Source organism: Ictalurus furcatus, chromosome 17, assembly GCF_023375685.1.
Source record: "Ictalurus furcatus strain D&B chromosome 17, Billie_1.0, whole genome shotgun sequence".
Taxonomy (NCBI): Eukaryota; Metazoa; Chordata; class Actinopteri; order Siluriformes; family Ictaluridae; genus Ictalurus; species Ictalurus furcatus.
In genome coordinates, this window is record NC_071271.1 from 14,438,260 (window position 1) to 14,456,490 (window position 18,231).

An 18,231-nucleotide genomic window follows, 5' to 3' on the forward strand; every position below is an offset into this window, starting at 1 on the left:
AGAGAGAGAGAGAGAGTGTGTGTGTGTGTGTGTGTGTGTGTGTGTGTGTGTGTGTGTGTGTGTGTGTGTGAGACCCGCGGGCTGAGCAGGACGTCAGTAGGAGACAGTATGCAGCCTGCCACAGCCTACAAGCGCGCGCAGGCAGCTGCATGTAAATAAAACGCCTTGGTGTGGTTTTCTGCTCGCGAGCTCTGCTTGAGATATGGGGCTTGTGTGATAATAATAACAATAACAATAATAATAATACCAAAGCAGTAGACAAAAGAGATATTGAAATCTATATTGAGTCTTCGTTCAAAAGCTAAGGGAGTGTTTAGGTGGTCTGAACTCCTTTGCAGAGGGCAGTGAGACTGGTCTAGAGGGAGCAGGGAGAGGAGCTGGAGCATCGGGAAGATCTCCGCCGGCTTCCGGACATTCGGGGCGGCATCGAAGCTGCATCGAAGCTGCAGTCGCTGCAAACTGGAACGACGAACCATCGTCGACATTGGACCGTGATTCGCGTTACATCGTAAAAGGTGGCGTTTTCCTAACATGTCCAGGAAAGTCCAAAGAAGTGAGGTGTGTGCAGACTGCAGTGCGCCAGGTACGTTAATTTACGGTTCAAATCACGGTTGGTTGAGATTGAACGCCGTGTAGCTGACACTAGCTCTTGGCAGGAGGAGCAGAGCAGGCCCGCGTCCCTTCTTACTGCAAACGGGAAAAGAAACAGCAAAATATAGCCTAGAGTCAGTCACCATATGAGTTTGTCTTTTTATTATGTCAAGCGTCCTTGTTTTTTAAAATTCATTAATTTTTTTTAACACAGCTAACAGTTTGTTAGCTAGATTCGCTAACACGCTATGAACCGATTGACTCTGATTTGGCTAGTGTATGTCTTGATTTTATGGAGCTAGTGCTTGTTGTTAGCAGTGAAGCTAGCCACGGAACGTTAGTTAGCTAGCTAGTGGTTCAGTTGTGTCCCTGCTAGTTAATTCACATAAATAGGATTGAAATCCTCTCTCTGAGTAGTTTGACCTTACAGAAACTAAGTTTAAATAATAATAATAATACGGGTTTCTGTTAAGATTTCTAATCTGAATACCCAGTTAAAACCCAATGAGGCTAACGCTTGCTAGCAGTCGCTGTTGCGTAGCTTTCTCTTTATGCCGAGTTCGTTTAGTTCAAATTTCTTAAAGGGTATTTCCACAAATTGTGGGATGTTATTGTATGATTCGGGAGAGTCAGAGTGATGATTAATAATACAGTGTGTTGTGTAAGTAGTCAGTTATCTAACTAACGCTGGCTAGCTAGAGAAGTAGCTAACGCTGGTTTTAGAATAGTTAGCTGTCAAACTTGGCTAGCTAGTCCTGATTTGTCATTTGCTCAGCCTCAGTTTTAGGTGGGTTTTATTTATGCATTTAATTTACATTATTTCGTTACAGGATAATATTTAGCTGCTTAACCTTTGCTGTTACAAATGACTGTAACTTGCTCAGCTGACCTGAACATAAGTTGTGTGTCTTGTAACTTGTAGCTGGTTAATTGTGACTAAAATATCGGGTTTATATCGAAGCCTGCAAATTACCGTGTCCTCCTTTACTTAACACCTACAGAGTACTCATTCTTTTATATACCTTTAAGAGTTTTAACACCACAAAAGGCAGCAAACGAGTCATGGCTTAAACCTGTAAGTCCACAATTAAGTAAATGTTGTTGCACCAATTAAATCCAACAAGATGGAGACAAAAGAAATACAGTCTAATAAGAGTTCATTGTTATTCCTTCAGGTTATTTCGGGTAAATTAATATTACGCATTTATTACTTAGGGCTGCATGATTTGATGATGATATAAGAATAACAACATCATGCTAAAGTATGCTACACACTTTTCCCAAAGTATCCAAAAAACATCAGCTATATCACACTGACTCATGCTGATTGATGATATAATACTTTCCCCCATCTATTCGGTTACTTTATCTACTTGTTTTAGACATTAAATAAGAATTTATTTAAGTAACAGTTAATTCACAGAGGGTGTAATCTACAAAATCTTGGGCTGATAAACAGATTAAAAACAGTGTTGCTATTTGACAAAGGAAAGCATATAACTGCCTAAGCACGGAGGGCTAGAACATAATCTAAGGATGCTTGGGCTGCTTCCGAAATCGTGTACTGTGACGTACTGCATTTGATTCAGTACCTGCTGCTCGGCTGTTGATGCAGTATGTACTGAATTCAATCCAGTATGAATTAAATCCAGACATACTACATCCGCTATGGTATTGTCATGAGACCTCCATTTACATTTATGATATTTGGCAGACGCCCTTATCCAGAGCGACTTGCATGTATCTAATTTATTCAGCTGAGCAGTTGAGGGTTAGGGCCTTACACAGGCATCGGCAGCTTGGCAGTGCTGGGGTTTGACCTTCCAGTCAGTAGCCCAACGTCTTAACCACTGAGCCACCACTGCCCATGACAAAAATGTAAAGAGCTGTGGCAACTGTTTTTTCTTGTTTAAAAGTTAACAGTTGGCTCAGGTGTTGTTAAACATGTACGGTGTAATACCTGTAGCACTTACTCTTAAAAAGAGCTGACATGCTGCCTTCCGCCATTTTTTTATCCAGCTTTTCCACAAAAGTCCCGTTGCCTTATGGGATAGCGCGGTGTCCGTTAGTTCCATACTGCAGAATCTCGGCGGAAGCAGTAGGTCATCCGGGTATTTCTCGCCTACTGTTTTATGAATACTGAGAATTCAGACATACTGCTCCTTTTGGCATACTGGTTTCCACTTACTCTGTAGTAGGGTAGTAGGGATGTTCGGACCCAGCCTTGCGGTCAGCATTATGTAAGTTGTCTGCCAAGGGGGACTGTTCAGGACACAGGAGTTTTATCTTTCTGGTTTTTGTTTAACATGACAAGCTGTGATTTTCGTCTTATTAGCTTCATTAAACAGAAAAGAACAGAGCCTGGTGAGGGAATGACTTTGTAGCTGCTGTAACATGAGTGATAACAGGAATTAACTTGTCTCTAGGAGGTTCCTCAATATTAGTTGTAATTACAAATGGTTAAAAATGACAGCATGTTGTTCATTAATAAATTAAATATTGTGTAAGAGGATAATTGTGGTATTAGAAGAATAAAAGTGTGCTGTTTTTGGAAAAGAATCAACCTTGGATAATGAATCATGCCGCTCCACTGTGGATTATTTTCGTATAACGCCATGATGGTGTTTTATTTCTTACTTATTTGCAGTTAGTTTGTTCAAGTTATAATCATAACTAGGGGTCTTGCGGCATTGGCTTTGATTCTGTGTCTTCCATCTGCCTCATGGGGAAGGGGGGCCACTTTGGCAGCTGCTCTACACACAGCTGCTCTCTTTTCAGGAGTGTTGTTTGTGTTTCTGTGTGCCTTTCGCTCCTTCCATCTCTCCCCTCAGCTCTCCCTTGCACTATAACGTCTGTTGATTTATAGCCTTTGTGTTACTACCTGCAGTCACCCGGCAGCGTGGTGCAGTTACCTGCCTTCAGTCATCAGCAGTATATGCATTGTCCTGCTTCACCTACGTTGGTTGTAAGCATGATGGTGGTGGGTAGGCTCTTGATCGACTCTGCTGCCTGCAATGCTGCAGCTGAGCAGCATGTAATTGTCGCGTGTGACACGCCGGAGGAATGTAGATAATAGTGTGTTGTGAAGTGGGGTTGAGTGCATCAGCTGGAGCGGATGGATGTTGTGCTGTGGTGCTGATATGGACGGATGGCTGTGGAGCATCCTGTCACTTTGTTTTATGAGAATAATCAGAGAGGAATAATTGTGGGCACATGTCCATGAAAGGCTTTGTTACAGTATTGTGTGGGTGAGTGTGAAACTGCAGCTAAAGTCTGGTGAAGATGGAGGAGAACAGTGTGTGTGTGTGTGCGCGCGTGTGTGTGAACGCGTGTATGTGTGTGAACGCGTGTATGTGTGGCACAGTGTTGCATACCGTGACAAGGCTCCAGACTAATGCTTTCTTCAGAACCATCCTGAAACATTGTGTCAGCCATTATGAAGAAAAAATGCCTGTTCCAAATATTTAATTGCTTCTGTTTATATTACTTACATTACATTTGTTCACATTTTATTGCCTTACATGCCTTTGTGTTTTTTTGTGTGTTAATTTATGATTTTCAGCTCGAGTTACGGATGTTTCTGTAAATGGCTAAATACATGCCTCTAAAAGCCTTGAACATTTTTGGATAAACCTGTGTTGCTGTTGTTTGATATCCATGAGAGCAGAGTATTTTTGTGATTTTTTTTTTTTTTTTTTACAAAAGCTCAAAAGGTTAAACAATGAAGTCAATTGTTCACAGCCTTCTTTTCTCATATTTGTGAAGGATGTCAATATTAGTGGAGGGCACTAATATATATATACAGTATCTCACAAAAGTGAGTACACCCCTCACATTTTTGTAAATATTTGATTATATCCTTTCATGTGACAACACTGAATAAATGACACTTTGCTACAATGTAAAGTAGTGAGTGTACAGCTTGTGTAACAGTGTAAATTTGCTGTCCCCTCAAAATAACTCAACACACAGCCATTGATGTCTAAACAGCTGCCAACAAAAGTGAGTACACCCAATTGATGTCCAAATTGGGCCCAATTAGCTATTTTCCCTCCCTGGTGTCATGTGACTCGTTAGTGTTACAAGGTCTCAGGTGTGAATGGGGAGCAGGTGTGTTAAATTTGGTGTCATCGCTCTCACACTCCCTCATACTGGTCACTGGAAGTTCAACATGGCACCTCATGGCAAAGAACTCTGTGAGGATCTGGAAAAAAGAATTGTTGCTCTACATAAAGATGGCCTAGGCTATAAGAAGATTGTCAAGACCCTGACACTGAGCTGCAGCACGGTGGCCAAGACCATACAGCGGTTTAACAGGACAGGTTCTACTCAGAACAGGCCTCGCCATGGTCGACCAAAGAAGTTGAGTGCACGTGCTCAGTGTCATATCCAGAGGTTGTCTTTGGGAAATAGACGTATGAGTGCTGCCAGCATTGCTGCAGAGGTTGAAAGGGTGAGGGGGTCAGCCTGTCAGTGCTCAGACCATACGCCGCACAATGCATCAAATTGGTCTGCATGGCTGTCGTCCCAGAAGGAAGCCTCTTTTAAAGATGATGCACAAGAAAGCCCACAAACAGTTTGCTGAGGACAAGCAGACTAAGGACATGGATTACTGGAACCATGTCCTGTGGTCTGATGAGACCAAGATAAACTTATTTGGTTCAGATGGTGTCAAGCGTGTGTGGCGGGAACCAGGTGAGGAGTAGAAGGACAAGGGTGTCTTGCCTACAGTTAAGCATGGTGGTGGGAGTGTCATGGTCTGGGGCTGCATGAGTGCTGCCGGCACTGGGGAGCTACAGTTCATTGAGGGAACCATGAATGCCAACATGTACTGTGACATACTGAAGCAGAGCATGATCCCCTCCCTTCGGAGTCTGGGCCGTAGGGCAGTATTCCAGCATGATAACGACCCCAAACACACCTCCAAGATGACCAGTGCCTTGCTAAAGCAGCTGAGGGTGAAGGTGATGGACTAAATCCTATTGAGCATCTGTGGGGCATCCTCAAATGGAAGGTGGAGTACAAGGTCTCTAACATCCACCAGCTCCGTGATGTTGTCATGGAGGAGTGGAAGAGGACTCCAGTGGCAGCCTCTGAAGCTCTGGTGAACTCCATGCCCAAGAGGGTTAAGGCAGTGCTGGAAAATAATGGTGGCCACACAAAATATTGACACTTTGGGCCCAATTTGGACATTTTCACTTAGGGGTGTATTCACTTTTGTTGGCAGCGGTTTAGACATTAATGGCTGTGTGTTGAGTTATTTTGAGGGGACAGCAAATTTACACTGTTACACAAGCTGTACACTCACTACTTTACATTGTAGCAAAGTGTCATTTCTTCAGTGTTGTCACATGAAAAGATATAATCAGATATTTACAAAAATGTGTATGTAGGGCTGCAACTAATGATTATTTTGATAATCAATTAATCTGTAGATTATTTAAATTAATCGATTAGTTGGATTAAAAGGCCAATTTTTATTTTATGTATTTTAAAAAAAATTATTATTGTTATTTCATGTTCTGTTCACATACATGTTATATCACGCTCTGCTCAATGTTGTCCTTCAAACGTTGTGCAAATTGAAGGCTATGAAAAAGGTATTAAATGTATCTATGTGGGCTATGCTGTTCACCGTGCAAAGGATTTTTAAAATATTAACATTATATTTTGAAAACAAAAAACCCAACTGATTGTTGTCAAGCGTTAAAGCAGAATTTAAATCACTATATTAAAACGCTAAAAAAGAAAAACAAAAGCACAAGCTAAGTGTTAACTGATAAGGGGTTGAATGTTCTGCAGTAACACATTCACTCATTTGAACACAGCACCATGTTCCTTTATTCTGTAAATGTATGACACTTCTTACATTTATATACTATTACAATTAATGTTATAATCCCATTACAGTTACTGCTCTCATAAAAACACCATTACTTAATATTGCTAAATATGGCATCAAACAACATATTTGATCAAAATGAATATTTTACTCAGAGTTATGGTGCGCTGTTTGATTGACGTGCATGCGTGGACTTGAGCTCATTCAGTGAAGTTTAATGGAGACTCTCTCGCTGTCAGGACAAGCCTTTATGTAAAATTGAAATACTGGTGTGAATTTCTAACATCTACAGATAAGGATATAAAGGTATAAATGTGATTTCTGCACTAAAGAAAACGTGTGGAACACATTAAACAGCACACGTGTCTGTGGCAGCGTCTGACACGACAAGCCATGTTAATACACTTACGAGTTTCTTTGAAGCGCTTAATATAAAACATTCTCACGTTTTGGACAACCTGGACTGTGCACTTTCCCGCAGCAGCTCACTTGGTGATCACCGCTGTTTTCCAGATGGGTTTTATACATAGAAATGCGTTTTCCATCATTGTGAAGTGACGTCACTGACGGGGTTTTTCACAGTGACGCCACAGACCCGACTAATCCATAATGACATTCATTGTCGATTGTTTTAATTATTATTATCAATTTTATTGATTAGATGTTGCAGCCCTTATACATTTTCTATATATATATTGTCGTTGACTCTGGGTACCTGCTAAAGCTAATGGTGTTGCATTACATGCGTTTGACGTCATGTGCCATCGACTGGGAAACGGCTTATACTTCTGGTTAGTATAAAGCCACTACCTTTCTAAAATTCATCCACTAGACAGTATAGTGCATAGTGTACGTGTATAGTACGTCATTTGGGACACAACTTTAGTATTTACTTTCTGATGCTTGTTTTCAGAACAGAAGTAACGTAATGACTAAACATACCCCAACGTTATAGATTAGTTAACCAACTAATCGATAATGAGGTTCGTTGACAATGATTTTCATAAATGATTATTATCAATTTTATCAATTAGTTGTTGCAGCTCTAATTGCAATACATGACACCAAAAACATACTACGGAAGAAAAAATGAAAGAAAATTAAAATTGCCTTTGCATCTCTGCTGTTGGCGTTTGACCTATTTACTTCCTCAGTGACCTGCAGCCAGCTGCACCAAAATGAACCTAAGTTGCGTGAGAGTCAGGGTGTAATGTTTATCTTAAACTACATATGAGTAGCGAGCTTAAAACTAACCACAGACACTTAACTATTAGCATGTAATAAGGTTGTCACAATACCGTAAACATATCTTATGATACTTCAGCTGGTATAGTATTGTATCACACAATATTGTGTTAGTTCATAAGTCAAATCTACAAAATGAACCAAATTTACAGAAATACACAGATATAAATAAAATAAAAAAGACAAACCAAATTTTCGTTAATGAGAATGAATAGCTGGCTGTTTGAAAAACTCAAGAACAATCATACAGTTGGCAAGCAACTAATTCAATGTGCCACATATTTCATCTATTTTTCCCTAGAGCAATGAAATCATGCAAATGGAAATAGTCCTCAGAAAACTAAGAATGAACACAAAGTTAAGAATAAATGACTGAATTTGGAAACGAACTCCAAAAAAAAAAATATCATAAAATTGTGAATGTTAACTCGCTTACTATCAAACACGGCTAATTTTATTATTTACACACAGCGGTTAGCATAACGTTAGCTCGTTTGCTAGCAAACAGGAAATCTTTAAAGATTAAGGTAAAGAATTTAGGTTAAATGAAGTGTCACTAAACTTTGTGTGTTATGCAAAAGCAGTGAGATGTGTCGTTTTAGCGAAAATAGTATTAACTACTGCACGTACATTACTTACAGTACTACCGTATTGTCTATACTACCGTTTAAAAAAAAAAAAAAATACATTGGCATCGGTGGTATTTTGAAGCTTTAGTATCGTGATACTGTACTACTGTAGTAGCGGTATACCGTGCAACCCTACTGAGATGATAACTAGTTTTGCATTTGAATCTGCTGAATGAGAGAAATGTAGTTTTACTTGTTAACATGTTTTTACCATATAAGCTGTACCTGTGCTATGTAAGTGTAATTTGTAGTTATAACTTAAATCTGTCAGTGCAAACGTTAGGCCTGTCATGATAACTGCTTTTGTTGGATGATAGATATACTCTCCCTGAAATAATAGCGATAAACCATATTGTTGACATTTTAAGACAATTTTATGCCACCGATATAATGATAATATAACAGCATAATAATGCAAGTACACTCTTTCAAAGAGCAATGAAGGTTTAATTCTCAAGAATTTTCAGGATTAATTTGTGTGAGTTAATTAACCCGCTAGTAAAGCTCTTCAGTTTACCGGTACTCATTCACTGTCCAGCTTCAGCTCATTTTAACCAGGTCAATCTCTTACATTATTGACCATGACTGGATTATTTGAAACACTAGAACATTTCTTTCTACATTTTTCTTCTTCATAAAACAGTTAGTGTGTTGTTAATATCTTGCGTCCTTTTTTTCAACAGTATGTTTTAATTAAAATCAGTGCAAGTGCTTGCTGCACATCTTAAATTCAAATGTGCATTTTTATCTTAAATTCAACAAACATCTGAAGTTCGAATTTTAATTCGAAAGCCCTAGAGCAGACGAGAGGACGGAAGCAGCGCGAAAGGCTAAAATGTTGGTGACTTTCATTCTTATGTGAAGTAATGTGCACATAAAAACAACGGCCAATATCAAGGTCAGCAAAAATGATTGAGGTCATGTCCATATACCGTAGGATACGTGGATAACGTAATTATTTTGACAGGCCTATCTTCTGGAACGATTTACTTTGTTCTGTAGTAACAATATGAGATCTTTTTAATTCTTTTGGTGCGTTTTCTTCACCCATTAAAAGCATTGCAGCTGAAATTGAGTGATGGAATGTGCTTTCTCATTGTGTTTCTCTGCCTTGCCAGATCCAGGTTGGAGCAGTATAAACAGAGGGGTGCTGATCTGTGATGAGTGCTGCTCTGTGCACCGGAGCCTCGGACGCCACATCTCCATCGTAAAGCATTTGCGCCACAGTGGCTGGCCACCTTCCTTACTACAGGTACGCATAGTCACCGAACCACCTGCAGCACTCTGAGCAAGACATGTTATTGCAGTCAGGATATAGCATTTCCGTGTGAATATTTCAGATGGTGCAGACGCTGGCCAGTAATGGTGCTAACTCCATTTGGGAGCATTCACTCCTGGATCCTGCGCAGGTTCAGAGTGGTCGCAGGAAACCTAACCCACAAGATAAAGTCCAGTAAGTCAAGACCAGCAGATTTTAATCTCCCTAACGTGTTTTGTATACAAAGATTAAAAAGCAGTGCACATTTCAAAAGGTTTCAGTTAAATGGTTATAAGGTAGCTCTTTTTGTTACTCATAGTATGGAGTCATTATTAGACCTTATACAACTTGTCATTTCCCTAGGCAAGTTAATGTTGTTTCAGACTGACAATACTACACTCATCACAAAAGCCTTATATCGAACGTCATCTTGTCATTAAATCTCATACGAGCTCTATTACTCAGGCTGAAATAATTTCATATGTAAAGGCTCGATTTGATAGGTTTTTCAATATCGGTATCAATGCATTCAATACAATTTTAGCAAATATTGCTTTAAAATACAACCTCACTGACAAGAAAAACAAATATGTCATCCTCCTTATACTTCCCTCAGTCTGTCAGGATAATGTTACTTGTTTAAGTGCAGGCTTAATAAATGATTGATTATAATCATCCATCTAAACCATAATGAATGATGGCTTAGATGGATGATAAAATGGACAGAGATAGATATGGGGTCTTGTATTCATTTTCTTAGGAGTACATTGTGAAATAATAGCTCCTGTCTAATAGATGTTAGATAGAAAGTTAGAAGAAAAATGTAAATGTAAACTTATTTTTGTTGTTTGTTTTTTGCATTTATTAATCAGATATTGCCTGCTTTATTCATGTATTGTTTGTAGATGATGTCAGTTATATTATTGTGTTCTTCCTATAGCCCCACCAAGTCAGAGTTCATTCGCGCCAAGTATCAGATGCTAGCCTTTGTCCACAAACTGCCGTGTCGTGATGATGATGGGGTCACCAGCAAGGATCTCAGCAAGGTGAGGAAATGCTGAAAGGTCAACGTAGCCTGATGGGAGGCAAAGCCTATCTCCCTTCTGCTCTCTACTCCCAAGTGAGAGAATTAACAGACAGTCACTGCAGGAGCCCCCGTAATGCTCTTAATGAGGTCCTCCTTGCAAATAATGCAAGCTGCTTCTGTTGAGTAGCTTTAATGAGAAGATTGACAGAATCTCTCGCTCTTTCTGTCTTTCTGTCTCCTGCTTACAGCAACTACATTCGAGTGTGCGGACAGGAAGTCTGGAGACATGTCTGCGGCTGCTGTCTCTTGGCGCTCAGGCCAACTTCTTTCATCCTGTAAGTCTTAATACTGGTAGCATGTGGGCTAATGAGAGCTTAATGATTATCTAAAACGGACGATGGGCGTTTAAATGAGATCACAAACCGAATTCTCCACATGGCTTATTAGCTGGCTTGGTTAAACTTGGCTGTATTGCATGAAAGGAAAACACAGTAATTTGTCACACTTGCTTATGAAGATCCACAAGCTAAATATTCTGTATCAAAATCTAAGTATACGGTGGGGGAAATAAGTATTGAACGCGTCAATATTTTTTTTCAGTAAATATATTTCCAATGCGGTTATTCACATGAAATTTTCACCAGACATCAGCATTAACTCAAGAAATCCGCAAATATAAAGAATTCACAACATTAAAGTCCATAAATAAAGTTATGTGTAATAAAGTGTAATGACATAGGAAAAAAAGTATTGCACACGCTAAGAAAAAGCAGTTCTCCAAGGCAAGGAACCAGCTGAAATCCATAAGTAGTTAGAAAGTAATTATACCTCCTATCTGTGCAAATTAATATCAGCTGGGTTAGTAAATTGATGGTCTATAAAAAGGCTTTTTATTACGAAGGTGTCACACAAGAAACCATCACAACCTTATTGTTGCAAAACATATTGATGGAATCGGATACAGACGTATTTCAAAACGAATGAATCTTCCAGTAAGCACCATTGGGGCCATTATTATCCGCAAGTGGAAGCAACATCAGTCCGTCATCAACCGGCCACGCACAGGAGCTCCTCGCAAGATTTTTGACCAGGGAGTCAGAATAATAGTCAGAAGAGTAGCCCAAGACCCAAGGACCACTCGGAAAGAGCTCCAGAAACACTTGGAGGCAGCAGGTACCATCGTCACAGAGAAAACAATAGGCAATGCACTCCACTGCTCATGCTCACCTGCAAGACTCCATTACTAAAGAAAAGGCATGTCGAAGCTCGTATAAAGTTTGCTACAACTCATTTGGACAAGCCTATGAAATACTGGGAGAGTGTAGTCTGGTCAGACGAGAACAAAATTGAACTTTTTGGCTGTCATACTACACACCATTTTTGGGGAAGAAATGGCACTGCACATTACCCTTAAAACACTATACTTTAGTGAAGTTTGGAGGTGGAAGCATCATGGTGTGGGGCTGTTTTTCATCACATGGTACTGGCAGACTTCATATAATTGAAGGGAAGATGAATGGAGCCCTTTACCGGGAGATTCTTGAGAAGAATCTGCTGCCATCCACCAGGATGATGAAGATGAGACGTGGGTGGACTTCCAGCAGAACAACGATCCAAAGCATACAGCAAAGGAAACTCTCAATTGGTTTCAGAGAAAAAAATCAAGGTGTTAGAATGGCCCAGTCACTCACCTGACTTGAATCCAATTGAATAAGATTTAAAGACAATATGTTTAGAAGAATGGGCCAAAATCACACCTGAATACTGCGGCAGATTAATTTCTTCATACAGGGAACGTCTTGAAGCTGTCATTACAAACAAAGGCTTCTCTACTAAGTATTAAATAAATTTCAGTTAGTGTGTTCAATACTTTTTTTCCTGTCATTCTGCTTTATTACACATAACTTCATTTATGGACTTAAATGTTTGGATTTCTTTATATTTGCGGATTTCTTGAGTTAATACCAATGTCTGGTAAAAATTTCATGTGAATAGCCTCATTGGAAATATATTTACTGAAAAAAATGTTGACGTGTTTGATACTTGTTTCCCCCACTGTGTGTGTGTGTGTGTGTGTGTGTGTGTGTATATATATATATATATATATATATATATATATATATATATATATATATGTATATGTATATATATATGTATATATATAATATTGCAAAAACAAATTAGTTATATATTTTTAGCAGATTTATATATTTTTTTTTATTACAATCTTTTTTATTTCTGAGAATTTTGTCCCCACTTTTGTGCTTTTGGAATCTTTTGCAGCTGAGTTGTGATTGAGGTTTTTTTTGGTGGGTGGAGATGGTCTTAGGAGAAGGCATACATGCTGAATGACTCTTGGTCATTATGAATGAGGGTAACAGAACATGGTGAAATGATCTGCAAGCGTGTGCTACATATTTGACAGTTATGCAGGTTTCTTAACCCAAACCAGCTGGGTATCACTTTATGTAGAATATTCACCAGTAGCAGGTAGTAGCATCCAGCCAGCATTATTTTCCTAATCTTTGGCATGAATGCTTGTGTTACTAGTTCATTCATTTTATCAGTACTGCAGCGATGAGTCGTATCGCTAATATTCACACTAATGATGGGTATGAGGCACTTAGACTCACAAATGAGAAAAAACATTGAATATCAGCATAACAGCAAAAATAAGCAATAAGGCTTGTAGTGTAAACTGAGGCAATGTGAAGGAAGTAAAATGTGTTTTTGTTTTTTCTTTAAAATGTAGGTTACTGTGATATTATTCAGAAAGAAGAGTTAGACACAACGTTCTTTTGCACTAAAGAGTAACTGTGGTTAATAGTTATAATGGAACATTGAAACCTTTTTATTTTTTAAACACTAGGAAATTTCTAGGATGCCCCAGGGGTATTTTAGGCATTTAGTTGCTACACTGTGAAAGTCCTTATTGTTCTTTCCACTGTTCATTATTAATGTCTTCCTCTGATGTTGATGAGACATGTTTCCATCAAAAAGTAAACACATTTCTGATAGTACTCCAGATTATGTAATGTAAGCCCAAACTCCACACAGTCATGGACACACAAAAAACAAACAAAAAAGAAACAACAACCACCAGGTGTATGGAAATCGTGCTACATTTCAGCTCAGTATCACTAGTATACTAGTACACTAATATCAGCTCAGTAGCCTGCATTGCTGTAGCTGTAAGCTCATGTTCTCTCTCCCTTACTCACACTGACTGCAGGAGAAAGGCACCACTCCTCTGCACGTGGCTGCTAAAGCAGGTCAGGTCCTGCAGGCTGAGCTGCTTGTGGTGTACGGGGCTGACCCCGGAGCGCCAGACATTAACGGACGCACACCCATGGATTATGCCAGGTACACATGCACTTGATCAGAATCCACTGGAAAGAGACCGTCTAACCCAGTTTCTCCTTTTTTTGGCTGATTTTATTACTCTTGCTAGGAAACCATGCATATTTGCTGGCTCTTGTCTCTCACGTACTTCTCGTCCCTTATTGTGCACGTTTGTTACACAGGCAAGCGGGCCAGGTGGAGTTAGCCGAGCGTTTGGTGGAGTGTCAGTATGAGCTCACAGACAGGCTGGCTTTCTATCTGTGTGGCCGCCGTCCAGGTAAACTCTCAGCTGCTCTTCTAAGAGTGGTGGATGACCTCACTCTGGACAAACCCTTACTTCAGGGTTCTTGCCCAGGTCTGGAATAGGACAGAATTTATTGCATTTCCAGACCCAAGAAAGTATGGAAACAATTTGGAAGACCTAAGATACCAAAACCCAGAGTATCAAAAGTCTTAATCCGTTGTCAGACCTAACCTTATTTTCTGGACTAATGTAGCACATCCATTTTCATGAAAGTGTTCATGGGCTTTACAGTTAGCAAGAAAACTGAGCTTAGATGCCAAAGTCTTGGTATCAGTCTGGAAAGAAACCTGGCAAAGGTTTGACTTTGCCTGTCATACAGGGCAAGAACCCTGTATGACAAATAACAGTAATCAAAGATTTGATGATATCATTTTAACATTTGATCTGATTTATTTTTGCAGATCACAAGAATGGACATTATATCATCCCTCAGATGGCAGACAGGTGTGGATAACTGTGTGTTTGTGACTGGAATTTACTTGAATGATTCTTGACTTATGTGTGCTTTGAATGCCATTGCCATGCCAAGCTGATGTGCCAGCGATTGTATTTGAGTGTGTTGGCCAGCAGGTTGCGCCATGCCGACAGTCAGTTTACATCAGTGCGCACTCCTGCTTTAAAGCTGACTGCTGTCTGATGTTTTATCGCCTTTGCTGCTCACAGCAAGATGTGTGACAGTCACACTTAACTGACCAGTACTGCAAGAGTGTTTATATGGGGTCAATCCATCTCTCTCTCTGTCTTTCTGTCCCCTTCTCATGCTCTCTCTCTCTTTCTCTCTCTGTCCCTGTGTATGTGTGTGTATCTTGGTCTTTCTTTGGCTGTCTTTCTCACACATTCTCTGTTTTCTCCATCTTGCTGCTCTTTGTGGAGGCAGAGCGCGCCCTAAGTGCCCAACACAGAGGTATCTCACCTTCTTCTTATTCCCCTCTCCATAACCTCTCTCTCTTTCCCTTTCCTCTTCATATATCCTTTATTTGCCAGTGTCTGGAGAGATGAAGCAGGCGAATAGAGCACTGGGCTCTTAAATAACTGCAATTCCTAATCAGTTAATTATGGTATCTGTTGATACTTCAATACTTCAACAGCCAATTCACTTAATAGACATGTTTGAGAGAGCTTCATCAAACCTGAGCTCCTGTTCTGCCTGTTTTTTTCTTTCCGACCCTGACACCTCTTTTGCCCCAATGTCATGCTCCATCCACCCTCACCTATTTTTCTCTCCCCATCTCTCTCCTCATCTTTCTCTGTCTGTATGTTTCTGGTGTCCTTTTACTCCTGTGTCTGTGTCTTTGTCTCTGTGTAGCCTGGACCTGTCTGAACTGGCTAAGGCCGCCAAGAAGAAGCTTCAAGCGGTGAGTATTCAGGATGCAGGTGAGAGAGCTTGCCCCTCTTAGCCCTTTTTCCACTGACAGGGTGCTGGCACTGGTTCTGGAGCCGGTGCCCCAAACTAGCACCACGTTGCACTTCTCCACCACAAGAACCAGTTTTCAGCTGGCAAAATCGACAGTGGTTATGGTCTGAAACTGTGAACTCGGGGATTTAAAGGTTATTATGTAACAATCTATTTTCCGGCAATAAACTTTCTTTTGAGCAGCTCCACGCTTACACAAACATAGGTCAAAGCATTCGATTTTGGACATGAAAATATGTTCCCAGTTAGATTTATAACTTTGTAAAGTACTCCGTGATTGTTGTTGTTATTACATCGTGGATTATTAAACTCTCACACAAAAGTATGGTTACACAAAAGTTTTGGTTCCAGCATCGGAACTATGTCAGTGGAAAAGGGGTATTTATCATGGCGAGAGTCCATGTTGACCATTTAGCAAGAAGTGGTAGTCTGTTCAAGGCCTTGGTGTGAGGTAGATTTGTAAATACATATTTTAGTCTCTCTTTAGTGTTTAAATGATTTGTTGGTTTGCAGTGTTTCTCCCAAAAGCTTCATCTGTGTGCTCCCGTTGTCTGTGCACACCCAGCGCCTGTTTCTGCTTACCTTTGTGCTTCTGGAGAGCCTCAGCACTTCACTCTGGTGTCCCCTGAAGTTTAATGGCATGCATTGATATTTTGTTTGTGTCACACACAGCTAAATAACCGCTTGTTTGAGGAGCTGGCCATGGATGTCTATGATGAGGTTGACCGTAGGGAGAATGATGCGGGTATGACACTTCTCTTTTTTTTCCCTTTCCATTATTTTTTTTTCCCCCTCACTCATCACTTGATGTTGTATAAACATTGACTATAGAAGGCACTGGCTAAGCAGTCCAGCTGCAGAGAAGGGAGGGAGGCTGGAGGAGGAAGAAAGGGAGGGAAGAGAGAGAGAACAAGTGAGTCAGTGAAAGAGTGCCTCAGGACTACTCTCCTCCTCCTCTTCCTCCTCCTCTTTCTTTCTGTCTCTCGTTCCCTCCTTCCTCCTCTATGAGGCAGGAGTCGTGGCAGCTGGGGTTGCAGGCTGAATCTCTGCAGGTAAGCAGCACTAGGTAGAAAGCAAGGGGCCACACACATACACAAGCAGGCAGTCTGTTTTTATTTATTTATTTATTTATTTATTTATTTATTTAAGTAAGAGTTCTTTTAAACATCCCACATCTGTGCAGGACTATGTGTGTGTGTGTGTGTGTGTGTGTGTGTGTGTGTGTGTGTGTGTGGGAGTAGGCGGTAAGATGACCTTGCATTTAATACTGTACCACATCTTACTTTCTGCTAATGCTCTGTTTTCTGTCCTGCTCACAGTGTGGCTAACGACTCAGAACCATAGTACGCTGGTTACGGAGAGGAGTGCTGTGCCCTTTTTGCCTGTCAACCCCGAATATTCGGCCACACGCAACCAGGTAATACGCACACAAGTTTGCTGTCAGCCAGCCTGTTGTGAAGAGCCAATGAGAGTGTGGCCCAGATGTGGGTAGCAAGCCTGGATCAGGTAGATATTGAGGAGGAATCAAGGAGGAAAAAGAGAAGGGCAGAGCTGCCTTGATATTTGGGCTGTATGGAGAGAGGAGTAGTGCAGTACATAAAAGCCCAGGTCTAAAAATAGTTTGTGGTTTTACAATGACATAGGGCCTGTGCTAGTCACTGCACAGAAGGAAAGGGAAAGAGGGCACTATGACTGGTAGCCTTCTTTACTCAACATTTCCACTCTTTAACTCTCTCGCTTTATTGTATATTTTCTTGCTCTTGTTATACCACTGCCTTGACTATAATAAACTACTGTGGCTCTGCATGCAGCATGCTTTCCATGCGGTGATTAGCCAATCAGAGCATGTCCTGTTTGCTGCGTTCTGTGTTTATAAATCATGTGGAATGATTTTCTCACACACATGCAGTTGGTCAAACCTTGTACACACTGCCACGTCAACAATATTCCCAGCATTTTAGCTAGTTTTGCCTATATTCTGAATGGGATGTGTGGCCGTTTTAAGCACTGACACATTTGCTGTATGCTTTTGCATTTTGCACGCGGCAGTCTTGACAAGTCAGTTTTTCCTCCACAGGGCCGACAGAAGTTGGCGCGCTTTAATGCACGAGAGTTTGCTACACTAATCATCGACATTCTCAGCGACGCCAAGCGGCGGCAACAAGGCAAAGGCCTGACAAGTCCCACTGGTGAGAGATCTTTCATTCCTTTCTCATAGCTTCATAAAGAATTTTTTCCCCCAGCCTAATCGCTTTCTGTAACTTGTGTGTGATTATCACATTTTAAACTCATTTCCCTCTCCTGACAACATAGACCTTGTTTTCCTCAAACTTACAATGACAAATTAAAACAGTCATTACATGTTTATGCAAAACATATTTTTGTAGAAAGCTTTTAGAAATTCTTCAGTCAAATGTATTTGTAAATTAACCTCTGAATCTGTACAGTTTATTCTTTTTGAGAGTGAACTACCTTTTCAGAAGGTTATGCCATTATAAGTGGTGGATATGTAAACATGGAAGTGCCACACTTTCCACTTGCTCATGCATTAGGGAACGTGTAAATGGCCATAATTAGTT

At 40.3% G+C, this 18,231-nt stretch overlaps 1 protein-coding gene across 5 annotated transcripts in view; it reads left to right on the forward strand.

Moving 5' to 3' along the window:
* git1 (G protein-coupled receptor kinase interacting ArfGAP 1) overlaps nucleotides 1-18,231 on the forward strand; it is a 29,422-nt gene continuing 11,191 nt past the window's right edge. For 2 of the 5 annotated variants that reach the window (XM_053646668.1, XM_053646670.1), the window contains exons 1-13: nucleotides 2-583; nucleotides 9,426-9,559; nucleotides 9,648-9,760; nucleotides 10,506-10,611; nucleotides 10,841-10,927; nucleotides 13,825-13,955; nucleotides 14,117-14,211; nucleotides 14,640-14,682; nucleotides 15,116-15,142; nucleotides 15,545-15,593; nucleotides 16,325-16,397; nucleotides 16,972-17,069; nucleotides 17,730-17,841. In XM_053646668.1, coding sequence (XP_053502643.1) covers nucleotides 532-583; nucleotides 9,426-9,559; nucleotides 9,648-9,760; nucleotides 10,506-10,611; nucleotides 10,841-10,927; nucleotides 13,825-13,955; nucleotides 14,117-14,211; nucleotides 14,640-14,682; nucleotides 15,116-15,142; nucleotides 15,545-15,593; nucleotides 16,325-16,397; nucleotides 16,972-17,069; nucleotides 17,730-17,841 — 1,120 coding nt within the window. In that variant the 5' untranslated portion in view covers nucleotides 2-531. Of the gene's footprint in view, nucleotides 584-9,425; nucleotides 9,560-9,647; nucleotides 9,761-10,505; nucleotides 10,612-10,840; nucleotides 10,928-13,824; nucleotides 13,956-14,116; nucleotides 14,212-14,639; nucleotides 14,683-15,115; nucleotides 15,143-15,544; nucleotides 15,594-16,324; nucleotides 16,398-16,971; nucleotides 17,070-17,729; nucleotides 17,842-18,231 lie in introns of all 5 variants that reach the window. The other 3 variants (XM_053646667.1, XM_053646666.1, XM_053646669.1) reach the window with 3 other exon arrangements.